This window comes from Tursiops truncatus, chromosome 11, assembly GCF_011762595.2.
Source record: "Tursiops truncatus isolate mTurTru1 chromosome 11, mTurTru1.mat.Y, whole genome shotgun sequence".
Taxonomy (NCBI): domain Eukaryota; kingdom Metazoa; phylum Chordata; class Mammalia; order Artiodactyla; family Delphinidae; genus Tursiops; species Tursiops truncatus.
The window spans coordinates 60,298,617-60,324,488 of record NC_047044.1 but is presented as its reverse complement, the minus strand read 5'-3'; the positions used below and the strand labels follow the sequence as shown (position 1 = coordinate 60,324,488).

The window sequence follows — 25,872 nt, the reverse complement described above, 5'->3', positions numbered from 1 at the left end:
CCCCTGCCTTCTCCACCGCACCCCCCCTTCACCTGGCTCTTAAAGGGCCCGGCCCCTGCCGGCGGCTACTTAAGGCAGAGGGGCGGCGACGGGCAGCAGCTGCGCTACGACTGCTCTGGGAGGAGTGGACGGGGCAAAAATCTTGACCATGACCCCCCACAGGCTGTTGCCGCCACTGCTGCTAACTCTGCTGCTCGCTGCCCGCCCAGGAGGCGCCTTGGCAAGGTGCCCAGGCTGCGGGCAGGGGGTGCAGGCGGGTTGTCCAGGGGGCTGCGTGGAGGAGGAGGATGGGGGGCCGCCGGCGGAGGGCTGTGCGGAAGCTGGGGGCTGTCTCAGGAGGGAGGGGCAGCAGTGTGGGGTCTACACTCCAAACTGCGCCCCAGGACTGCAGTGCCAGCCGCCGGAGAAAGACGAGGCGCCTTTGCGGGCGCTGCTGCTGGGCCGGGGCCGCTGCGGCCGGGCGCGCGCGCCCTCGGGTGAGTCCGCGCCCCGCCCCTGCCCCGCCCACGTGAGGCCCGCAACTCTGCCGGCAGGGTCCGGGAGGGATGCGCACGGGCAGCCCTGCTATGAGGGTCCTGAGATTGACGCTTCCTCCTCCCCAACCCTGGTGGGAGGTACATTTTAGGGGCTGAAGGGGCCAGTGCGGGGAGCTTCTAGGAGTCTGGGGTACGGCTGGGGGCCCTAGGGATGAAGCAGGGAGATGTCTGAGCCCGCAACCCTTTTTAGCCCCGTCAAAAAGGGGTTTCCCTTGAGGGGAAAGGGAGGAATGGAAGGGTTTAGGGACGTGCTGTATGCCACAGAGGCCCAGCTCCTTCAGCTCTAGACCCCCAAGCTGGAGAAAGGACCCAGGCATTGTTACCAGCTTCCACTTGGAGAAAGAGGGAAGAGAACTCCAGACTCCCAAATCCTACACACACTGAGAAATATCTCCTCTTAATATCAGGGTGTCCAAAGCACCCGAACATGGGGTGGAGAATAGAAGATGGCTCAGATCCAGAGCAGTTTCACACTAGACTAGGGTCCGATGGTTGGCGCTGGCCCTCCCCACGCCCCACCCGGAGCGGGGGGGGGGGGGATAGAGGTGGGAAAAGAAGGAGTCTGCCAAATCAGGGTTATGATTTAAAGCTTCTCAGAACCCTCCAGCCACCCCACCCCACCCCACCCTAATCCAGAGAGGAGAATAGAAGGCTGAGTCATTGGGTGGGTGGGACAGAAGTGAGTCAGAACCTGAAAGATGGGGGGCAGCAGGGAGATGGGAAGAGGAGGAAATACAAACGGCCCCCACCCCAGGGGCATCTGAGCTCCCAGTTTTTTCCACAGGGAAGGATGGGAAATCAACTTGGAGTTTCTTTCAGTCCTAAATGCCTGAGTCCAGGCTGCTAGGGGTCTTCCTGGAAAGAGGTGGTCTGATTGGGTCAGAGGAGGCAGCTGGCAGCATGGTCGCGGTAGGATGCTGAGTAGGGGGAATGAGGGGCAAGGTCTGAGGAGTGTGGAGGAAGAGGGATCGGACTCAGGATTGCAGAGGAAATGGTTCTTGGCTTTTGAGTAGCAGGCAGATGGGAGCAACTTCAGGGCTCATCATATCTCATTTTACAGCTGGGGCAAATTCCAAACAGTGCCCGCTCCCCTCCCTGTCTTTTCTTTGCCCTGACACCCTGACTTTCCCTTCCCATCCTGAGCCTTCCCCAAACCCCCCAGTACAACGTGTGAAACTTTCTCCAGAGCCAGGAGCTGCCTGCAGGTTGGAAGCCGCTCATTCCTGCACCTTTGCAGCCTGCCCGCCTTCTACCTCCTGGTTAAGGGCTGAATCACACATGCTCCTGGGACCACTGGGGTTGAGCTGGGCTGAGTCTCAGGGGACCAGAAGGGAGAGGCCCCCACTGCAGTGCCCCCAAAGTAACCATGTCTCAGCCCTGGGAGGGGTGGGCTGAGTCACAGCAGGGTCACAGCGGGGACACACATTCCACTTGGGTCCCTGCTGACCCCCTCTCACCGCCATTGCTCTTCTGCCCCATCTCCCTGGCTTGGTGCACCCCCTGCTGGCCTCTGGTGGAACAGCCCGGTCTTTTCACCCAAAGCCCCAGGCTCCTCGATCAATGAACGTATTGATTTTTGCTTTCCAAAGTGCTTCTCCTTTATAAGCCTTAAAGCCTTAGTCTGCAGGGGACTTCCCTGGTGGTCCAGTGGGCAAGACTCCATGCTCCCAACGCGGGGGGCCTGGCTTCGATCCCTGGTCTGGGAACTAGATCCCGCATTCATGCCACAACTGAGAGTCCACATGCCACAACTAAGAAGCCCACATGATGCAACTAAAGATCCCGCATGAAGAAACTAAGACCTGGTGCAGCCAAAATAAATAAATAAATAATTTAAAAAAATACTAGTCTGGGGATATTATCATGAAAGGTAATATTACCATCTGTCAGAGAAAGAAACTGAGGCCAGGAGAAGGTAACAGTGGAGCCAAAAACTGTAAACCCCCTCACTACTCTGAAAGCCCCGCTCGTTTACGCTCGGCTCTGGCCTTTGACATCTGGTTGATTTCCAGCCTCTTCTTCCCCATTCCCCATTGTGGCTGTAGGGGAGAATCCTAAGGAGAGTAAGCCCCAAGGAGGGACAACTCGCCAGCAGGACATGAACCGCAGAGACCAACAGAGGAATGCGGGGACCTCTACCACTCCCGCCCGGCCCAATCCTGGGGGCGTCCAAGACACTGAGATGGTGCGTTTGGGGCTGCAGGGAACGGGAGGGGTGGAGAGTCCTGGAGATTCCCATCTGAGACTGCTCCCTTGGGCTTGGCCGAGTCTTCCATCCCAATCCTGGGAGCCTGGCTGGTGGGGCCAGCAGGCTCTGCAGCAGAGCTATCCCTTCCTCCAGGGCCCCTGCCGCAGACATCTGGACTCAGTGCTGCAGCAACTCCAGACCGAGATCTACCGCGGGGCTCACACCCTCTACGTGCCTAATTGTGACCATCGGGGCTTCTACCGGAAGCGGCAGGTGAGGCCATTCCTCTCCTCCCTTGGTCTATCAGTACAAGGGTCCTACTAGCAATTGGGTAGGGGGGCTTACACAGTTGCATAAATAAGACACTTGCCCTGCCCTTAGGGCTCTCCCAACTTTAGGGCCCACACAAACATAGAGAATAACCAACCACAGCTATGGGAGAGGAGTTAGACTATCTAAACAATGCCTAACTCAGAGGTTAGACTATCTAAGCAATGCCTAACTCAGAGGTTCACAAGCGTGAGGAGCAATCAGAATCACCCAGGTGTGAACACAGGTGGCTGAGCCCCGCCCACAGAGCCTGAAAATTTGCATTTCCAATGCGGCCTCTAGTGATGCTGATGCTGTTGGTTTGGAAACCACACTTTGAGAACCACTGTTCTGGCCTAGAAGAACAGGCACAGTTTGGTGGGTGGAGAAGAGAAGCCATGCAAGGGAACCCAGCGGGCTTCGCTGTCCCGAGAACACTCAGATGTTTCCACAGACTCAGACTCAGGAGTTGACAGCCTGTCCCCCAACCCACGGGGCCCCTCCCATCTCTCCTGGGCCACACCTCTGATTCTTGTGCCTCTCTCCCCAGTGCCGCTCCTCCCAGGGGCAGCGCCGAGGTCCCTGCTGGTGTGTGGATCGCATGGGCCAGCCCCTGCCCGGGTCCCCAGACGGCGATGGAAGCTCCCCATGCCCCACCGGGAGCAGTGGCTAAGGCTGGGTGGGAGGCTGCATGGCCACTGGCAGGAGCGTGGGGCTATCATCTTGGGTTATTTGTTGAGTGCTGAGTAACTCAGGGGCCCAGAGCCCCACACTCCACCTGCAGGCCCTGCCCCATTGTCAACCTCACACATGGAAAGATTGTTGGTGTTGGCTGGGGGTGTTAATAAAGCTGTGTTGGGGGTCTCTGGCCTACGTCTCTGTGTTCACCTCTCACATTGTGGAGTCCCTGGCCCTTCTCTCTACCCCTGTCCAGCCTCTTATAGCAGCTCTCTTCTCCTGTGGACTACCATCTGTCCTTCCTGCCACACTGGGAATGACAGAGACAGCCACTGGTAGATGTTTCATGGCCTCAAACCTCACCCAACTGCCCACCAGGGAGTGGAAGGCAGCAGGTGGGGGCAGGGAGACACTGAGGCCGCGGCCTTGGTCTGAGGTTGTGACCTTGTTTCTAACACTGATCTTTGGACACAAAGGGAGAGGAAAGATTAATAGTTAATCCCCACCAGGAACCCAACAAAGAGGAACTATCAAGGCACTTACCCTTCTGTTACTTCTTCAGGAAATTATTATTTATTGCACTCTTGCCATGGGCTACGCCCTGGACCATTTTATGGACTGCCTCATTTTATGCTTACCTCATTTTATGCTTACGATAACCTTATGAGGTAGGGACTTTTAGCCCTGTTTTTCAGAGGAGGAAACTGTAGCTTAAACTATTAGGGTCATCTGCCTGAAATTCCACAGCCAGTAAATGACTGAGGGAGGATTTAAATCTGGTTCTTCCATATGTGACAATGCCTGGCATTCCTCAGGTGCTGATTAAGTGATTGTTTTGCCTCCTTTCTGCCTACCTGCTAACCCAAGCAGGTGTAGGGAAGAGGTGGTGTTCAGGGCCCCCAGCCCCTAGCCTTCCCTGGAGGGGCGACGGTACCGCAGTCGTCACAGGTACCAACCTCACAGAATACTAATCACATGCACAGAAATCTTTGTTGACAAGGTTCTTTCACGTACCTTATCATGGTCTATGGGAGCTGAGTGCCTCATACCTGAAGATGTTTCTGACTCCTTCCCAACCTTCAGCCTACTGAGAAAGGGATTGGGAAGCAGCCATACCAGGTGATAAGCCTCAGAGGGGCAAAGTCCCCCTCCCCATGACATGGATGGGTGCAGAGCTCCCATTCCTGTGGGAGGGAGCTGGGCATCTGGGTGGTGGTTGGGCTATTTGTTCAGGGGTTGTGTCCATCCCTGTGACAGCCGGTAGAGCAGAGCCTCTAGCTGAGATGGTACTGCCTTCCGGAAGGGGATCATGGATCGGATAACCTATAACCCCTCCTCCTGAAAGGACTTTAGTCTTTGGAGCTGTCAGAGGAGCTGAGTGAGATAAGAGCTCTGCCAGGCAAGCCTGAGGGAAGGAAGGGAACACTTACCAGCTGCCGCTGCCCAGTCAAGACACACATCATGGAGCCAAGGGCGGCCCAACTGCGGAGGAGAGAAGGGCTAGGAGGAGAGAAGGAAGACCGGCCCTCCAGAGAAGGGAAGCCCCACTTTGGGAATGCAGAATGCCCAGGTGGGGTTGCAGGTGGGGTGCACTGTCGAGAGGGGGTTCCTGCTGTCTACCTTCAATCCTTCCTGCTGTCCTGGGAGGCCAGTGAAGGCAGATCCCAGCCTCTGCTCCCTAACTAGCCAGCTGGGGAAGGGAGGAGAAAAGAGCTATTCAGTACCTTGCCTTATCTTTCTGATTCTTTTACCCCCGATGGTGATTAGAGTAGCTTCCCGTTCCCTGGGTACCCTGTTTCCAGGAATGTCATCAGGCTCCCCGCTTGCCAGTGACCTCCTCACTCCCTGCTAAAATAACTTCCCCTTCTGATTGCTCCCCCCCGCCACCATGATACTAGATATTGACTAGTTGGGGGTGGGGAGGCTGCTGAGCACACAGAAAGCACTTCCTGGTCAGAGGATGCCTCTGGGTCTGCACTAGGCAGCAGAACCCTCACTCCTCCCCTTTGACCCCTTATCCTAGGAAACAATGAGACACATAGCGGCCCAGATTTGCTACAATGGACCCGACATATGCAGGTGAGGGAGGTCACAGGTCAAAACGGACAGGTCCTGGAGTAGAGGGATGGAGGGGGGAGGACTGGCTTAATGATAAAGACAGGTTTGTTCTCGGGTTCAAACCCCTCAGGTCAGAGCTACGAGTTAAGATGGAGGGGTTTGAAACACAGGTCATCGGGACAGGTGCCAAAGGTCAGCCAGTGAACAGTCTTCTGTTAGTGGGGCTAGAGGTCAGGAGAGGGAAGGCTGGGGTCAGGGAGAAGAGAGTAGGATCAGAGATGACAAGGTGGTTGAGGTTCAGACCCAGAGTCTGAAAGTATCTTTCCTGGATCCTCACTGCTGCCCTGGGAAACCAGAAGGAGTTAAACTGGGGGTGGAAATGTCTGGGCAGGAGCCATGCTTGTTCATCTTTCCATCCCTAGCACTTAGCAATGTGCCTGGCATGGAGGGAGGCTCAGTCAATGCTTGGTGAGTGGGAGGATGGCTGACTGGATGGAGGGACCGCGGGCCCTGCCCTGCTTTGTCCTGTAGGCTGTGAAGACGCAGTTGCTGGAGCAAGCACAAGGTCAGCTGACGGAGCTGCTGGATCAGGCCATGTGCGAGGCTATTCAAGCCTACCCGCCACAAGACAGACCAGTGCCCTCCATCCCTCCAGGTTCCTTGTGCAAGTAAGAGTCTGAGCAGCCAGGGGGCTGGGGAGGGGCTGCACAGCCCCCTCCGTCGTAAGGATTATGAGCCACAGATGCTATCCCATGTGCCCTTTGCCAGCACTGATGTAACTCCAACTTCAGTCTTCCCTCTTCTCCCCTTATCGCCTCTGCCTTCCTGACCTCCACTGCTGGGCTTTGGTCTGCCCTGGCCCTCCCTGACCTTCCACCCGGTCCTGCCCGCTGGCCCTAACCCTGACCTTCCCCTACTACTGCCCTCGGCTCCCAAATATTGACGTCCCGCAAGGCCCTACCCTCTGCCTACTGCCTTCTTCCTTTGGGTCCTGGCCCAGAACAACTGTCTCAATTCAGGACCCGGGAGCCATCCCTGGGGAAACGGAAAGTTTTCATCAACCGCAAGTCCCTGCTTGAGTAAGTCGGGGGTGAGGACGGGATGAGAAGAAAAGAAAGAGCTTTGTCTGGGGAACCAGGGCACCTCATTTGTCATCCTCAGGCTCTAGGTGGTTTGGGGGAGGACTTGGAGATGTTTTCTAAGGTTCTGTTTCTCTATTTGCCTTGGGTGTGATTGTGGAAGAAAGGCCACCAGGATGAGAATTGTCTGGGCTGGAAAGAGCTTTGGACAGAAGTCCTAGACATATTGCAGCCCATAGCTGCAAGTTCCCAATCGCTAAGTCCCATCCCCACTTGTGTACGGTGCCTGAGCTAGTCTGCATGACCTTGAGGACTCTCCCACTGACATTCGGGCCCCTGTCCTTCCAGCGAGCTGATGGAGGTGCAGCATTTCCGCACCATCTACCACATGTTTGTCGCCGGCCTGTGTGTCTTCATCATCAGCACCCTGGCCATCGACTTCATTGATGAGGGCAGGTAGGCACCCCTCCCACTCGGGATAGGCCCACAGATAAGATCAGACCACCCGGGTTCCCAGTGTTCCACTTGCCACCGGCCTGAGAGAGCACAGGCCCGTTGGATTATTAGACACACATCAGCATTGCTTTCCAACCACCTTCCCACCCAAAAAGTCCTCTTAGCACAGCCTTGGATAGCCTTTGGCCTGTTTTTCCAGAGTTAGCCCTCTGGGAACACTACTCCCCCACTCAAATTCTTCTCAATTGGACCCTTGTCCTGAGGCAGACATGCACGTATGTACACACACAAGCATGGTTCCCGCCCCACCGCTCTCACACAGTCCTTTCCAAGGCAGTGGTGTTCGGCTCAAGTAACCTCCAGTGAGCCCCTCCTAAGTACAAGCCCTGGGGGGCAGAGAGATGAGGGGCCGACCCCAGCCCTCTCTGTGAGGCATTCCCAATCTTGTGGGGAGGACAAGATCTTGTGCACACAAGTGCCTTGGTGGGTTGCTTCCCCCAAAAAGCACCTCCCCACTCTGGGGATGAGCCTCAGGGAGCTGTAGACCCCTGGGGGTCTGGACTTGCATGACCCCACCTCACCCTACATATGGCTTAGGAAGCAGTAAAGGGAAGAGGACCAAGCAGCTGCAGGTTCAGCAAAAGCACTTCCTTTTGGCAAACTTGTTGTTCATCCTTATAATTAAGGATCAAATCTCAGGAAAGGTTTCAAATATATGTAAGATGGCTCCTTCTCCATCACCCCCCTCCATCCCAGACCGCTCCCCAGGGGTAACATTTTTAATGGTTTTGAGAGCTTCCCTCCAGAGCATTTCGATGCATCCACTTCCAGATGTATATAAGAACCAAGGGAATGTATTTTATGGAGGTTTACATTAATAAGATACTTACTGTACCTATTGTTTCCTTTTCACTCCCTAATGACCCATATTAGAGATCTTTCCATGTTGGTCCATTGATTTTAATGACTGCAGAGTCTGGAAGTGCCAGCTTTTGTTCATTTAGTTCTTTACTAATGGACGTTTGGGTCGCTTCTAATTTTCTAATTTTTCACCATTACAAACCATACACTCTTTTTTGGCTGCACAGCGAGGCTTGCAGATCTTAGTTCCCCGACCCTAGGGATTGAACCCGGGCCACGGCAGTGAAAGCACCGAGTCCTAACCAATGGACCACCAGGGAATTCCCCAAACAGTATACTCTTTTTTTAATTAATTAATTTATTTAGCTAATAATAAATTAGCTAAATTTATTTAGCTAATAATAAATTATTAATAAATTTATAATAAATTATAATAATTATTATAATTAATTAATTTTAAAAATTTTAATTAATTAGGCTGCATTTGATCTTAGTTGTGGCACACGGGCTCTCTAGTTGCCCTGCAGCACGTGGGATCTTAGTTCCCTGACCAGGGATCAAACCCACATCCCCTGCATTGGTAGGTGGATTCGTAACCACTGGACCACCAGGGAAGTCCCAAACCGTATATTCTTTTTTTTTTTTTTTTTTTGCGGTACGCGGGCCTCTCACTGTTGTGGCCTCTCCCGTTGCGGAGCACAGGCTCCGGACGCGCAGGCTCAGCGGCCATGGCTCACGGGCCCAGCCGCTCCGCGGCATGTGGGATCTTCCCAGACTGGGGCACGAACCCGTGTCCCCTGCATCGGCAGGCGGACTCTCAACCACTGCGCCACCAGGGAAGCCCCTTTTTTTTAAAAAAAAATAAATTTATTTATTTTATTTACTTATTTTTGGCTGCATTGGGTCTTCGTTGCTGTGCACGGGCTTTCTCTCGTTGAGGCAAGGGGAGACTACTCTTCGTTGCGATACGTGTGCTTCTCATTGCGGTGGCTTCTCTTGTTGTGGCTCGCAGGCTCTAGAGCGCAGGCTCAGTCGTTGTGGCGCACGGGCGCACGCGGCATGTGGGATCCTCCCAGACCAGGGATCGAACCCATGTCCTCTGCACTAGCAGGCAGATTCTTAAGCACTGTGCCACCAGGGAAGTCCCCAAGCCGTATACTCTTACTAAGCAAACAAAACACTCAACAACCTGCTTTCTATTAATTCAAGTCTACAGCTCCAGACACTCCAAAAGTACAAAACTAACAAAAATCAAAGTTAAACTCTAGGCACCTCATACTCTAACACCGGTGGCATGGGATGTACTGAATCCTTCTGCAATGCCACAGAGGGCTCTATAGGTTATTTGGAAGCAAAGCCATCCCATGATTGAGTCTCCTCGGGCAATGCCCTGTTGCTAGAAGTCCTGGGCGACAGAGGTGCCATCTTGAACAATTTCAGAGATGGGGAGCTCACAACCTTGGCAAGATGCCTCAGTTTATCTTCCAAGAGCTCTGACTGCAGAGGAAGCGGACAGGATGGGCCTCACACCTGTCTACTTTGTCTCTCCTTCCCCACTCCCAGGCTGATGCTGGAGTTTGACCTACTGATCTTCAGCTTCGGACAGCTGCCCTTGGCGCTGGTAACGTGGGTCCCCATGTTCCTGTCCACTCTGCTGCTGCCCTACCAGGCTCTGCGGCTGTGGGCGAGGCCCCAGTCCAGAGCGGCCTGGACGCTGGGGTTGGGCCTGGGCTGCATGCTGCTGGCCGGCCACACAGCAGTGCTCAGCATCCTTCCAATCCATGTAGCAGTGGAGTATCAGCTCCCGCCAGCCTCCAGCTGTGTCCTAGTCTTTGAGCAGGTAGGTGATGGGCGGGACCAGTGGTGGGCGGGGCCCCTGGGAAGGAGGGCATTGGATACTGTATTGGTGGGGGTGGAGCTAGTTACCAGGGGCGGAGTCCTTTGCGAGGGATCTGAGCCAACCAGGAAATGTAAACGAACGAACGGACACTGCTATGCAAATATAATCGATTGGGTTGGCCAGCTGGAGTCTCTGCCCTTTCCGGTACCCCTTTACCCTCGATTCATCCCAGCAGCCGTCTGTGTTAGGCTATAAGACAGTCCAACAAAAAGATAAAGTATGGGCTTTGACCGTACAAAGTTTACAATCTGCCTGCCCCTCTCCCGTAAAAGAGACACAGAGAGGTTAAGTGATCTGCTCAAAGTCCCACAGCACCTTAACCTCTTTCCCATTCCATCTCAGGTCAGGCTCCTGATGAAAAGCTACTCCTTCCTGAGAGAGACTGTGCCTGGGACACTTCGGGCCAGAGGAGGTGAGGCCTTCAGCAGGCGCTGCTGTGAACTCAGTCCTCTTGGCTGGTTGCATGAAGCCAGCAGTTGCAGGATCCTCATAAAAGCTCCAACCTCCTAAGGCCATCTGGCCCGCGGTTCACAGCTCCGGCCCCCAGGTGGGCTCTGTGGGCCTTAGTCATTCTCTTAGGTCCCACCTCTGATACCCCTCCCCTGCTGCCCACGACTCCCGGCTCATTCTTATTAAGACCCAGGGTGTGAGCGCCTTCCATTAGGTAGTCAGAACAGAAGGAGAGAGAAGTGGGTGGTGCAACTTGTGGGTGCCACAGGAAGCTCTGGCCACAGCAGGTCCTGTGCCAGAAAATGGGGGTGCCTGGAATGGAAGCAAAAGGAGGGCGTTAAAGAGCAGGTTCAGCTCCTGCCCAGTTTCACCTCCCCCACTCCACCTCCAGATCCAATATCCAGCTCCTCACCGCCCTCACCTCTGTCCTGTCCAGCTCTATTCACCAGTCCCACTGCCCTTCCCCAGCATCCCACCCAGCTGTGTCCTCTCTCCCTTCCCTCTTCACTGACGGACCCCTCTTACTCCTCCCCAGGTGAGGGGATCCGGGCCCCCAGTTTCTCCAGCTACCTCTATTTCCTCTTCTGCCCCACACTCATCTACAGGGAGACTTACCCCAGGTAAGACCCTGCACCCCCTCCCCCAAATGCCCAGGCCCGTCAGGGATCTAGCCCTTCTACTCTCCTCTCCCTGAGGTCTTTCGCCTCATCCCAGACACTGGCCACTTTCTCAGGCAGCACCCCATAATAAAAATGGGAAGTAAGGAGCAGGTATATTACTCCTTCTCCTTGCCCCAGCTCATGGTGACACAAGGGTGACTAACTGTCCTGGTTCGCCCAGGACTGCCCCAGTTTTAGCACTGAAATTCTTACATCCTGGGAAACCTCTCAGTCTGGGGCAAACTCCAGATGGTTGGTCACCTTAGTAGACACTCAAGCTAAAAATCCACTTGTCGTCTCTGTTATAGAAGGTCCAAAGTGTTCTAGACCCCCACCTCTCCAGGTAATCCTCCCAGGCCTGAGCAATTGAGGGGGCTGCGGAGAGAGGGCCCAGGTGCTGGGCCCCGGCCCAGGCAGGAACAAGATAAAAGGATGAGAAACATATTATCCCCATTGCTGCTGCAGGACACCCAACGTCAGGTGGAATTATGTGGCCAAGAACTTTGCCCAGGTCAGAAGACGGGGTCAAAGGGTGGACTACCTGTGACTCATGGTGGCTGAGGGGACATTTCTGGGAGTGAAGTAAGGGAGGCCTGGGGAAGAGGTCAGAGGGTGGCGCTAAGGAAAGAGAATGCAGTTGCTGGGCCACAGTCTGATTTCAGAAGGAGGGGCAGCGACCAGTGATTCCTTTCAAAGTTATGCGTCCTTCACCCCCTCCCCAGGCCCTGGGCTGCGTGCTCTACGCCTGTTTCATCCTGGGCCGCCTCTGTGTTCCTGTCTTTGCCAACATGAGCAGGGAGCCCTTCAGCACCCGTGCCCTGGTGCTCTCCATCATGCACGCCACCTTGCCAGGTATGCCCACCAGAGGCAGGGCTGCAGAAGGCTGCACCCTGGGGAAGATTTAGCAGGGAGCCCCTCCCTCCGCTCGCTCACTCTTAGTTTCAACACCTCTTCCCTCTGACTCTCCCTTATCTGCCCCCTCCTGTGGTTGCTCATCGTCAGGGTCTCACTTCAGATTGCCACCTACTCCCTACCTTTCAACCACTCTATGAACTCCCAACAGGCAGAGGTTTGGACATTCATCTCTGTATCCCCAACATCTGGCATGGGCTTCATGAGCAAATGGAATGAATGAATGAGTGCATGAATTAGTGAATGATTAACAAATGATTGGTGGGAGTTGGGGCCCTGGTTGCTGGGCAAGGGCTTCCTGGGGGAACCCCTGGAGCTTCGTGGGGGATCGGGGGGCCAGGCTGACTTGCAGCCCCTTGTCTCTACTTACCAGGCATTTTCATGCTGCTGCTCATCTTCTTTGCATTCCTTCACTGCTGGCTCAACGCCTTCGCAGAGATGCTACGATTTGGAGACAGAATGTTCTATCGGGTGGGGCCTGGACCTGGGCTACTTGGGAGCTGGATGCAGGGAGGGCTAGGGAAGGATGTGGGGAGGATGGTGGCTATGTTGGCTGTCACCTAGTTACCGAACCAGGTTCATTTGACCAATTCGCAGTAAGCCAAACACTGAGACGCCAAGATTTACAGCGGACAGAGGGTTTATTCACAAGGCAGCCAAGTGAGGAGAAGGGAGAACAACCTCAGATTCGCCTCCCCAAAGGCCAGGGGCTTGAGATATTTATGGGATAAAGAAGCAAGATGATCTTAGGTGTGGGGAAAAGTGATTGGAGGTAGGGAAAAGGTGAGGTAATCGGTGTTCTGCACAGGTGTATCTGAGTTACATGCTTCTTCATGGGATGCATGTTAAAAAATGGAGGCAGGGCTTCCCTGGTGGCGCAGTGGTTGGGGGTCCGCCTGCCGATGTAGGGGACACGGGTTCGTGCCCCGGTCCGGGAAGATCTCACATGCCATGGAGCGGCTGGGTCTGTGAGCCATGGCCGCTGAGCCTGCGCGTCTGGAGCCTGTGCTCTGCAACGGGAGAGGCCACAGCAGTGAGAGGCCCGTGTACCGCAAAAGAAAAAAAAAAAAGAAGAAAAAGAAATGGAGGCAATTAGCATGATCTGAGGGTGGAGTTTTTGGCCCTCTGATGTCAAAAGGTCATTCATCCGACACCTGTGCAAGCCCAGTTTTAGGGTCAGTGGTCCCAACCAGTCTTAGCCCGCTTGAACTAGACAAGAGCCAACTCCAAGTTCCTGGAAAACTTATGCCCCCTGTTACTATAGTGACCCATACATCAGAGGTGTTATCTATACGGGGCAGTTAAGGGGTCAAAAAAAAAAAATTTAAGGCTTAGTCAGTGAAGGCAGGTTACAGCAGAAGGGTTTTTTAACAAGCTGTTCCCTTACCTGCTGTTCTGTAAGACGAGCTCAAGAATTTCCATCAGCCACCAGTTTCTCTTAACCCTGTGGGGCACAATTTCAACATCAGCTGTGCTGTCAATCTTCCACAGTGAGAAATGCGCTCCTCTGGTTACGGTTGCATTGTCACCCCTCTACCCCCTGACCAGCCAGGGCTAACTGCTCTTATGGGGATGCTAATTTGGAATCTTCTTCTCCTGAAAGGGAGAGTAGGAGGCAGGGCAAGGACCCCAGATGCTGAAGAGGGAGTTGGGAGGTTGCTTGCTGTCTCTCTCCTGCTGGGAGCCAGCCCTTGTGGAGAACACTGGGACAGGGGGCAGGAAGCAGGGGAGAGAAGCTGGGGCCTGGGCAGAGACAGGGCCCTGATGCTCACCTCCTCTCCCCCCCTGAACACCCCCCCAGGACTGGTGGAACTCGACCTCCTTCTCCAACTACTACCGCACTTGGAACGTGGTGGTCCATGACTGGCTGTACAGCTATGTATATCAGGATGGGCTGTGGGTATGGGCTCTGCACACCCCGTCAGCTCCCAAAGTTAATGGAACCTCTCTGGGATATCCTCTCCTTCCCTTTCTCTGCACCATTCATCTTTTCCAGACCTAAGGGCCCCTTTGACTTTCACCTGCCCCCATTCTACCCAACCCAATGGGCAGAAATTCCTTCTTATGATCTAACTTCCTTCCTTCCTTGTCCTCAACTACACCTCCTCCACAGGGCATTTCTCCCCTCCTTAGCCTTCTAAGGAACATGCATATAGCAATTTTCAGTTACCAAGAATTTTCACATACTACATAATCTGCCCTGTAACCCTGAGAAGTGTTATTATAGCCCCTTTTGAAAGTTGCATCTGAGGCCTGATGGACTAATAAAATGCTCTTAAATAGGACATGTCAGCCCTTCTGATCGCAAATCCCATATTCTTTCCACTGTACTACACGACCTCTGGCTTCCTTAAGGAGGGGGCTCTTTGTGGAGGGGGCTTAGGGAGACTCACTCCACCCTCCTACCCCCGGCTCCTGCCAGCTCCTTGGTGGCCGGGCCCGAGGGGCAGCCATGCTGGGCGTGTTCCTGGTCTCTGCAGTGGTCCACGAGTACATCTTCTGCTTCGTCCTGGGATTCTTCTACCCTGTCATGCTGTTGCTCTTCCTTTTCATTGGAGGTGAGCTTGGCCTCTTTATGCCCCTGGAGAGGGAGACAGCCAGAGGGAAGGGACCTGGAGTCCCGCTCCTGGAGATTCCAGACTGATGGGGGAGGCCACGTACCCAAGACAGAAGGGGGAAATGTGTGTGCCTTCTGGGGGAAGGCATCAGAGTTGTGTGTGAGAGTTGGTGGAGGGGGGGCAGGACGGACGGACTTGGGAGCAGGGAGGGAGGCAGCAAAGGGATATCCTGGGGGATGTGGGAAAAGACCTCTGGCTGGAGAGGAGCATCTGAGCAGGGCACACGTACAGGGAGACAAAGGGGAGAAAACTGGTGGGAGGTTGGGAGGTTTAGTAAGAGATCCAGGATACTGAAGTGTAGACTGAGGAATCCTCGTTTTACATGAGCCACTTGAGACCTCCGTGAGCTTTTGGAGCTGGGTTCAAGATCTTCCTCAATGGTGCCTTCCTGTTCCAACTCTTCCCCGTGCCCTGAGATAGGAAGGCAGCCAGGAAGATTAGATACAGGTATCTGGAGCTGAGGTGACAACATTTCCTCCTGCATCAGGGCCACTGAACTTCATGATGCATGACCGGCACACGGGCCCAGCGTGGAACGTGCTCATGTGGACCATGCTGTTTCTGGGCCAGGGCATCCAGGTCAGCCTGTACTGCCAGGAGTGGTATGCACGGCGCCACTGCCCCCTGCCCCAGGTAAGGGACCATGACCCTCGCTCAGCTCCCCACCCAGGAGGACCTGCCTCCACTTCCCAAGAGCCAGCCCCCTCTTGTTGCCCAGTTCCACAGCCATGGTCAGGGGCCAGGGCCCGGTTTGGGGGTGAAGGATGGGCTCCCATGTTTTAGATGCACAGGGTGGGCACTGGGAGGGACCTTATTCACAACTCACCTTTCTCTGGCACAGACAACCTTCTGGGGGCTGGTGACACCTCGATCTTGGTCCTGCCATACATAGAAGTCAGGGCACACTCACTGCCCAGATGACACCGCCAAGTTCTCTGCCTGCAAAGCCTGGGACCCGGGCTCCTCTCTGAATTCCCAGACCTAGCTCTGAGTCAAGGGGGCCTGCCATGCCTGACCCCACCAGAGAACTCCAAGGACTGAGATCTGTGGACCTGTGGACAGGTGAGCACAGACTCAGAATGGTGGTAGCTCTTGAGCCCCCAGCCCCGTGGGTTGGGCAAAAGGCCCCCTCTCACTCCATGGCTGTTCAGACTGGGGGAGACACGAAGGGTCTTACAGATTCGGTGAAGGTGGGGTGACTTAAAGCAACTCGGGCCGTCAAGGTCTGAGAGGTGTTTGTTTCTTTCTTTGTGCTCTTTACAATACAATAATAAACTCTTTGTATCGCTTTTTATTCATTCGTTTATTCATTCATTCATCATTTGTTGAAGACCCACTTAAAAACAATTCTTAATTGAAGTATAGTTGATTTACAGTGTTGTGTTAATTTCTGCTGTACAGCAAAGTGATTTCATTATACATATATATGCATTCTTATTTATATTCTTTTCCATTATGGTTTATCCCAGGACAGTGAATATAGTTCCCTGTGCTACACAGTAGCACCTTGTTGTTTATCCATTCTATACGTAATAGTTTGCATCTACTAACCCCAAACTCCCAGTCCATCCCTCCCCCACCCCCACTCCCCCTTGACAACCACAAGTCTGTTCTCTATGTGAAGACCCACTTTTGACAGGCATGACTGAAGACAGGCCAAGTCTGCAGAGGCAAGACTTTGTGATGGGAGGGGCTGAGGCTCTTAGGTGACATTCTCCCTTACCTATTCTATGCCACCCCATCTCCCCAAAACTCAGCCTCATCCCCTCTTCCACCTCTACTCCTTCAGATCACATTTCCCCAACCCTTGAATCCTCTGCTCCTGGCAACCTCCGGCACATCCCGAGAGGGCATATGGCTGGGCCTCCCTTCCTTCAGAGGACACAGGAGAGGAACCTCCTGTACAGACCTTAGCCAAATCTTTTAACTTCGTGAGCCTCAGCTTCCACAGCTATAAAATGGACATTTAGGCAGTTCCCTGGTGGTCTAGCCGTTAGGGTTCAGCGCTTTCACTGCTGTGCTCCAGGTTCAGTCCCTAGTAGGGGAACTGAGATGCCGCAAGCCACGCGCGTTGCGGCCAAAAAAAAAAAAAAAAGGACACTTAGGTGCTTTGTGACCACCTAGAGGGGTGGGATAGGGAGGGTGGGAGGGAGACGCAAGAGGGAGGAGATATGGGAATATATGTATAACTGATTCACTTTGTTATAAAGCAGAAACTAACACACCATTGTAAAGCAATTATACTCCAATAAAGATGTTTAAAAAAAAAAAAGGACATTTAAGTTAGAAGTGTCTTGACTATATGGGGACATACTGTTCCCTCATGCCCCTTTCCAGTCTACTTCTCAGCCAAAGGCAGCTACTTCCTGATTTCTACCCTCATACATTAGTTCTGCTTCTTTTACAACTTCACGTGAATAGAGCTCTACAGTAGGTACTCCTGTAGGGAGGTAGTCTTGCTTTGCTGAATATAGCTCTTAAGATTATTCCATGTTTTGAATGTATCAATTGTTTGTACTTTCTTCCTGCTCAGCAGTATTCTATTTATGAATATATCACAATTGGTTTATCCATTTACCTCTTGATGGACATTTGAATTGGGGTTGCTATGAATAAGGCTGCTCTGAAGATTCATATAGAAATCATTTTGCGGGTAAATTTTTTCATTTCTTTTGGGTAAATGCCAAGAAGCAGAATAGCTGGATCATAGAGGTGATACACGCTTGACTTTATAAAAAGGTGCAAAACTTTTTCCCAGTGTGGTTATAGCGTTTTACATTGCCACCAGCAGTGTATGAGAACTCTAGCGGGGCACCGGACTTCTCACCAATGTTTGATTTTGCTAGTCCATTTTTATTTTGGCCATTCTAGTGGAGTGTAATTATATAATTTACATTTCTCTGATAATCAATGGCATTGAACACTCTTCCATGTGTTTATTGACCGCTCGTGTATCTTCCTTTATGAACAATCTATTTAAGTCTTTTGCCCATTTAATTCTTTAATTTTTTAAATTTTATTTTATTTATTTATTTTTGGCTGCATTGGGTCTTCATTGCTGTGCGCGGGCTTTCTCTCGTTGTGGCGAGTGGGGGTACTCTTCGTTGCGGTGCATGGGCTTCTCATTGCAGTGGCTTCTCTTGTTGTGGAGCACGGCCTCTAGGCAGGCGGGCTTCAGTAGTTGTGGCTCTCGGGCTCTAGAGCACAGGCTCAGTAATTGTGGCACACGGGTTTAGCTGCTCCAAGGCATGTGGGATATTCCCGGACCAGGGCTCGAACCCGTGTCCCTGCATTGGCAGGCGGATTCTTAACCACTGCACCACCAGGGAAGCCCAATTACCATAGACATTTATTTTTATTTTATTTTTTGGCGGTGTTAGGTCTTCGTTGCTGCGTGTGGGCTTTCTCTAGTTGCGGCGAGTGGAGGCTTCTCTTTGCTGTGGTGCACAGGCTTCTCACTGCGGTGGCTTCTCTTGTTGTGGAGCACAGGCTCTAGGCACGCGGGCTTCAGTAATTGTGGCACGTGGGCTCAGTAGCTGTGGCTCGTGGGCTCTAGAGCTCAGGCTAAGTAGTTGTGGCACACAGGCTTAGTTGCTCCGCAGCATGTGGGATCTTCCCAGACCAGGGCTCGAACCCGTGTCCCCTGCATTGGCAGGTGGATTCTTAACCGCTGCGCCACCAGGGAAGCCCTGCCATAAACATTTAACAGTATAATATTTTGCCAGGTTTGTTGCTCACTGCTTTTTCTTTCTCCTTTTCATCTTCCTCTATCTTGACTTCTCTGTTCTCTAACCAAAATTTTCTTCAGTAGTTTCCTCAGGTGAGATATGGGATTGATATACTCTCTGAATCCTTTATATCTCCATATATCTTTCTTTTGTGCTAACAAGTGAATGCTTCCTCAGCTGGGTATGAGATTCCGGGATAGCCATCCTTTTCTCTCAGTATTCCTACTGTTAACTTCCAGTGTTGCAGATGAAAAGTCCTGTGTCAATCTGATTCTTTTCGCTTTGTAAATAACTTACTTTTTCTGTCTAGACACTTGAAAATATCTTTCTTTAATCTTGGAATTCAGGAGTTCCATGCTTAGATGTATGTCTTCTCTTTTTGTATCTTCCTATGCTCTTTCAGTCTGCAAGCTCAGAACTTTCTTCAGGTCGGCAAAATATTCTACTTTTAAAGTATTGTCTCTCCTCCATTTATGCCTTTTCTTTCTTTTGGAACTAAAATATTTGAATGTTAGGATTACTGGTCTCTTCTCCAAATCTCATATTTTCCTCATTATTTCCATCTCTTCGTATTATTTGCTCTGTGCTTTGAAATATTTTTCCACTTCTTCTTCCAAGCCACTAATTTGAGTCCCGCCAGTGACCAGACTTCTTTCTTTCAGTAAATAGGCTGATTTTTTTTGTTGTTAAAAAATAATGTTTTTTTGGTTCCAGAAAGTATTTTGGGGGTACACTACTAGAATCTCTTTAGCTGCTCCTGATATGTTCTTAAGTTGTCACGTACCTCTTCAGTGGTTCCTGTGCTGTCCCCAAGGCAGGAACACCAGCTATAATGACCTCATCCCTGTAGGGCCAAGGCCCTCTGAGTCATGTTCTTCCAGTATCCCTACAGTCCTGACCTCTGCTCAGGGGCTCTCCAGAGCTGGTCTCCAGGCTCCTGTGTGTGAAAATGAGGAAGCTCCTCACCTGTCTCCACACCAGGCCTTCCCCATACTAATGCCAAGTCCAAGCCTTCATTTGTATACCCTGATGCCACTGGTCCCAGCAGCAATATGGCTAAAAAGAAGCACATGTTTGGAGATGGAAGTAAAAAAATCCCCTTAGAACAGTGGTTCTCAAATTTGAGGATGCATTAGAATCATCTCCAGGGCTTGTGAATATGGACGGTTGAACCCCACCCCAGGAGTTTCTGATTCATGAGGTCTGGGGTACGGCCTGAGAATTTGCTTTACTAACCAGTTCCCAGAGAATGCTGTTACTGCTGATCCAAGAACCACGCTTTGGGGCTTCCCTGGTGGCGCAGTGGTTGAGAGTCCGTCTGCCGATGCAGGGGACACGGGTTCGTGCCCCGGTCTGGGAAAATCCCACATGCCGCAGAGCGGCTGGGCCCGTGAACCATGGCCGCTGGGCCTGCACGTCTGGAGCCTGTGCTCCGCAACGGGAGAGGCCACAACAGTGAGAGGCCCGCGTGCAGCAAAAAATAAAAAAAAAAAAAGAACCACGCTTTGAGAACCACTGTGCTAGAATACATCAAACCAAGCCCTCCTCCTTCATCTTCTTCAAAATTTTACCTTTTTTCTCCGGTAAGGAAATTAATCCAATAGCAGGGAGATATCATCTCCTTATTTTATATTGGGTTCTTCAATTTGTCCATGATATGGAGGCTTGTACACATCCAGACCCCCTCCTCCACCAAAGCTCTCACGGGCCCTTCAAGACCCTGACTCCCAGTCTGAGAAGGGTGCCCAGGTAAGGATGCCTTGAAGCTGGGCTGAAGTGGAATAGAAGTGTCAGGGGAAAGGAGTCCTGAGCCTGTGCAAAGGAGGACCCCTTTCCCCTGGCGGCACCCTTGTTTTACCCTTGTACCCAGAGGGCAGCATCGGAGCTGCCCGGCACTCCCTCCACAACCCACTGGGGTCAGTGGGGACTCGGGGTGGAAGCGCCTGGAGTGGGGATGAACGTGGGAGGCAATGAGGGCTCTCTGGCCACCCTCCTGCCCAGTGGGGCTCTGCTCCCGGGCTAGGAACCCCGTCTTCCTGTCTGGGGTCTCCTCACCCTGCCCCACCTGTGTCCCCAAACTCTGTGCCCACTCCCTTGCTTCAATCACACTCTCTTTACCCCTTTGATTCTGTCCTGTGTTTTCTCCAAATTTCCCTGCCTGTCCAGGACCCCCCGTATAACACCCACTCCACTCTTCTGTGGTCCCCTAATTTGTGCTGGCCCAGTGGTCTGTGAGCTCCATCACACCTTCACATCAAAGGCCAGTCTCTCTCACCATCTCAAACACTTAGTCCTTTTGATGAGTTCTGGGCACCACCCTGTCCTTTTCCCTATCAAATTTCTCCCATTGGCATCCGGATACACTCCTCTACTACAATCATCTCTTCACCCCACATTCTCATCGAGCTGTCTCACTTCTCAGCTTTCTGTCATAGCCAAACTTCTGGAAAGAGTTGTCTGAGCTCACTCTTGCTGCCCTCTCACACCCATGGGTCTCCATATTTTAGTACGAGTTGCTTACTCCAGTTCCCGTCCCTTACTGCCATTTCCTCTGCACCATACGTATCCGCTCTAATACATGACAAACCTATATGTATTCTTGAAAATACGGTGTTGTATTGCACCTTTTTAATTTATATAAAGTAATTCCAAAAATGCCATAATTCTTATCCCATTTCATCCATCGTTTTAAAAGATGTACAGGGGTGTTACAGGTAAAGTTAGTTAATTCCTGCTGATAGTTCATTCCATCATATGCATGCACCACATTTTATATATGTCTTGTTTTTTTTTATATAGTCATCTTTTATTTATTTATTTATTTTTATATTTATTTTTGGCTGTGTTGGGTCCTCGTTTCTGTGCGAGGGCTTTCTCTAGTTGCGGCAAGCGGGAGCCACTCTTCATCGCGGTGTGCGGTCCTCTTCACTATCGCGGCCTCTCTTGTTGCGGAGCACAGGCTCCAGACGAGCAGGCTCAGTAGTTGTGGCTCACGAGCCCAGCTGCTCCGCGGCATGTGGGATCTTCCCAGACCAGGGCTCGAACCCGTGTCCCCTGCATTAGCAGGCAGACTCTCAACCACTGCGCCACCAGGGAAGCCCCTATGTATGTCTTTTGGACATTTAGTAGTGGATATTTAGCATGGGCTTGAGGAAACAGGGGTTCTCTGTGGGATTTCCTAGGAACTTGTTCTTAAGACCTATTTAATTTCACTAAGAACAGCCAGGTGTTCTCCAGAATAGCTAGACTTAGAGCCATTTACATGCTCACCATCAGTACATGAGGTTTCCTCCATTTTAAGAACAGGAGGTATCTAACTTAACTTTGCATATAAATAGCCAGTTGTTCCACCACCATTTGTTGAAAAAACTGTACTTTCTCCACTGAATTGCCTTTGCAACTTGGTTGAAAACCAATTCATCATATATGTATAGATCTATTTATGGACTCTCATTTCTTTTCCATTGATCTATAATTATGCTAATACCACACTGTCTGTTTGTTTTTTTTAAAAGGAAGTGGGAAGGAGAAAGGATTATTTATTTATTTATTTATTTATTTTTGGCTGCATTGGGTCTTCGTTGTCGTGTGCGGGCTTTCTCTGGTTGCGGTGCGCGGGCTTCTCATTGCGGTGGCTTCTCTTGTTGCGGAGCACAGGCTCTAGACGCGGGGGCTTCAGTAGTTGTGGCACACGCGCTCAGTAGTTGTGGCGCATGGGCTTAGTTGCTCCGAGGCATGTGGGATCTTCCCGGACCAGGGATCGAACCCGTGTCCCTGCATTGGCAGGCGGATTCTTAACCACTGCGCCATAAGGGAAGTCCCACTCTGTCTTGGTTACTGCTTGTTATTAAGTCTTGAAATCAGGTAGTATAAGTCCTATTTTTTCTTTTTCAAAGTTGGTTTTGGCTATTTTAGATCACTTGCGTTTCCACATGAATTTTAGAATCAACTGTTAATTTCTACAAAAATCATACTGGGATTTTGATTGAGATTACATTGACTTTCTAGATCAGTTTGGGGAGAACTGACATCTCAGCAATACTGTGTCTTTCAATCCATAAACACGGTATACCTCTCCATTTAAGTCTCGTTTAATTTCTCTTAGCAATGTTTCTAGTTTTCAGTGTATAGAATTTGCACATCGTTCATCAGAGTTGGCCCTAAACATTTCATTTTTTGATGATATTGTAAATGATATTGTCTTTTAATTTCAACTTCCAATAGTTTGTTGCTAGTATATAGAAATACAATTGTTTTCTGCATTTTATATCTTGTGTCTTATAACCTTGCTAAACTAGTTCTAGTAACATTTTTGTAGCTTCATCAGAATGTTCTAAACAGATGATTGTATCACCTGCAAATAAAGACAATTTTACTTTTTCCTTTGCAATCATTATGTCTTTTATTTATTTTTCTTGCCTTATTGCCTGGGTAGAACCTCTAGTACAACTTTAAATAGAATGGGTGAGTGTGGACATCTTTGCCTTGTTCCTGATTTAGAGGGAAAGATGTGTATAGATACATATATACATATATATGAGCTATTTTATCAGCTTTATTCAAATATAATTCACATACCATTCAATGTATCCACATTAAAAGGGTACAAGTTAATAGTTTTAGTACATTCACAGATCTGTGCTACCATCTCCAGAATCCATTAATTTTAGTACATTTTCACCACTGTCTCAAAAAATCCTGTACCCATTCCCCCAATCCCTCCAGCTTTGGGCAGCTGTTTCTAAAGTGACTGCACCAGGTTACAACCCCACCAGAAGTGTATGAGGTTCCAATTTCTCCATACCCTCACCAACACTTGCTATTTCTCTTTTTAATTATAGCCATCTTATTGGGTATGAAGTGGTATCTTGTTGTGGTTTTTATTTGCATTTCCCTGATAATAATGATGTTGAGCATTTTGTCAGTTGCTTATTGGCCATTTATATATCTTCTCTGGAGAAATGTCTATTCAGATCCCTTGCCCATTTTTTAACTGGGTTATTTGTCTTTTATTGCTGAGTTGTAAGAGTTCTTCATCTACTCTAGATATAAGTCCCTTATCAGAGCTGTGACAAAGCGAGAGAGAGGCATGGACATATATACACTACCAAACATAAGGTAGATAGCTAGTGGGAAGCAGCCACCTAGCACAGGGAGATCAGCTCGGTGCTTTGTGACCGCCTGGAGGGGTGGGATAGGGAGGGTGGGAGGGAGGGAGATGCAAGAGGGAAGAGATATGGGAACATATGTATATATATATATAACTGATTCATTTTGTTGTAAAGCAGAAACTAACACACCATTGTAAAGCAATTATACTCCAATAAAGATATTTTTTTAAAAAGTCCCTTATCAGATATATGATTTGCAAATATCTTCTTCCATTCTTTGGTTTTCTTTTCACCTTGATGCACAAACTTTGAAGCACAAAAGTTTTAAATTTTGATGAGATTCAATTTATTTATTCTTTTCTTTGGTTGTGTGTGCTTTGGTGTCATTTGTAAGAAGTATTTGCCTGACCCAACCTCACAAAGATTTACTCCTCTATTTTGTTCCAAGAGTTTTATAGTTTTAGTTCTTACATTTAGTTCCATGATCTATTATGAGTTAATTTTTGTGTATAATGTGACAAAGGGTTTCGACGTTGCATGAGGCTATCCAGTTGTCCCAGCATCGTTTGTTGAAAAGACTATTCTTTCCTCTAATGAATTGTCTTGGCATCCTTGTTGAAAAGCAATTAAGTGGAAATGTGAGCGTTTACTTCTGGATTCTCAGTCTATTCCGTTGACCTGCATGTGTATCCTGTAAACCACATTGTCTTGATTACTATAGCTTTGTAGTAGTCAAAGCTTCCATTGTAATCAAAGTTCCATTCAGGACACGGTACTGTCTCATTGATGTGTGACAGTATGTGGCAGAAGGGAATAGCACCACAACACCTCCAGTTGACAGTAAAAACATTTAAACCTCTGAGCCAACTTTAAAATGTATGCGATTATAAGTAAAAACTAAAAATACCATGCTACAAACTAAGGAAATGTGCAAGCTCATTATACTGGCACCAGATAATTTGCTAAAAATGAACTTCAGGAATTTTTCAAAACTAGGCCATCAGACTACTGGATTCCTCTAACATGTGGAAACTGGATCTCAAGAACCAAAAAAGTATCAGTCTAGAAAAGAAAGAACAGAATTATTGCATTTGGGGTATAAAATTAAAGAGAGGCTGGCGTGTACAAACAAAAGATATTCCTCTTTAGAATAAAATACATCTTCTGCTTAAGAGACAGACACTTTTGTGGCCTTGTCAAGAACCTGAGCTTTGCCCAGCCTCAGCTGCCTTATTTGTAAAATACGGCTTTAAAAAATCTACCTAAAGGCCAAGGTTGTACAGATGAGTACCTGTTCTGGCTTTTTAATTGCAAGACCAAAAATTCTATGAAACTTGGAATGCTAATGCTAAACCAGGGTCTGCAAGAGCATTGCCATCTTCATACAATACCCAATCTGCAAGCATCCCAACTCTGTACCTCACCCCCCACCTACCATCCTAGTTTATCAACCCATTCTCTCTGCTGCCCCTGTGCTAGCTCTCAGAGGAGCCGCATTTCCCCCTTTAGAACTCTGGCTTTTTGTTTCCCTTAGCACAGTTATGATGGGTTAGGAGATCCAAAAGGATGTTAGTTTAAATTTTTTAATTACATGAATAGGGACTTCCCTGGTGGCACAGTGGTTAAGAATCCACCTGCCAATGCAAGGGACACGGGTTCGAGCCCTGGTCCGGGAAGATCCCACATGCCGCGGAGCAACTACACCCGTGCACCACAACTACTGAGCCTGCACTCTAGATTCCGCGAGCCACAACTACTGAGCTGACGTGCCACAACTACTGAAGCCCGCACTCTTAGAGCCTGTGCTCCACAACGAGAGAAGTCACCGCAATGAGAAGCCTGTGCACTGCAACGAAGAGTAGCTCCCCTCGCTGCAACTAGAGAAAAGCCCGCGCGCAGCACCAAAGACCCGACCCAGCCAAAAATAAATAAATAAATAAAGTACATGAATATATCCAGTACCTATGAACATACCTGGTGCCTAGATTGTGGTTTCTAAACGCCATTCTCCACTAAAAGGAATCAGGGCTCCTTGCTGATTGCAAGAGTGGGCAAAGAAGGGACAAGATTTTTGCTGTGCCAGGAAAAAAGGCAGTGTTTTAAAAAAAAGTCATGTTAAAAGGACATGGGAGTCAGATTAAAGCAGCTCTCTATGGTCAAAACTGGGACAATCTGAGCATTAAAAATAAGTAAGGTTAGAAATGGATTATAAGTTACTTAATAAAACAAGGGTCTGGGACTTCCCCGGTGGTCCAGTGGTTAAGACTCTGCGCTCCCAGTGCAGGGGGTCTGGGTTGGATCCCTGGTTGGGGAACTAAGATCCCACATA

At 50.2% G+C, this 25,872-nt stretch overlaps 2 protein-coding genes across 2 annotated transcripts; both read left to right on the top strand.

The window, feature by feature from the left end:
* The first annotated feature begins 58 nt into the window (after nucleotides 1-58).
* On the top strand, nucleotides 59-3,897 carry IGFBP6 (insulin like growth factor binding protein 6). Its single transcript, XM_033866632.2, has 4 exons — nucleotides 59-476; nucleotides 2,582-2,721; nucleotides 2,878-2,997; nucleotides 3,584-3,897. Exons 1-4 carry the CDS (start codon nucleotides 149-151, stop codon nucleotides 3,704-3,706), a joined length of 711 nt encoding a protein of 236 aa, XP_033722523.1. The 5' UTR covers nucleotides 59-148; the 3' UTR covers nucleotides 3,707-3,897.
* A 128-nt stretch (nucleotides 3,898-4,025) lies between these two features.
* On the top strand, nucleotides 4,026-19,750 carry SOAT2 (sterol O-acyltransferase 2). The gene is made up of 15 exons (XM_033866633.2): nucleotides 4,026-5,281; nucleotides 5,735-5,790; nucleotides 6,301-6,437; nucleotides 6,789-6,848; nucleotides 7,197-7,304; nucleotides 9,729-10,005; nucleotides 10,408-10,477; nucleotides 11,051-11,135; nucleotides 11,640-11,685; nucleotides 11,897-12,026; nucleotides 12,460-12,557; nucleotides 13,888-13,986; nucleotides 14,509-14,644; nucleotides 15,192-15,337; nucleotides 15,546-19,750. Exons 1-15 carry the CDS (start codon nucleotides 5,173-5,175, stop codon nucleotides 15,594-15,596), a joined length of 1,608 nt encoding a protein of 535 aa, XP_033722524.1. The 5' UTR covers nucleotides 4,026-5,172; the 3' UTR covers nucleotides 15,597-19,750.
* Nucleotides 19,751-25,872: the final 6,122 nt, after the last annotated feature.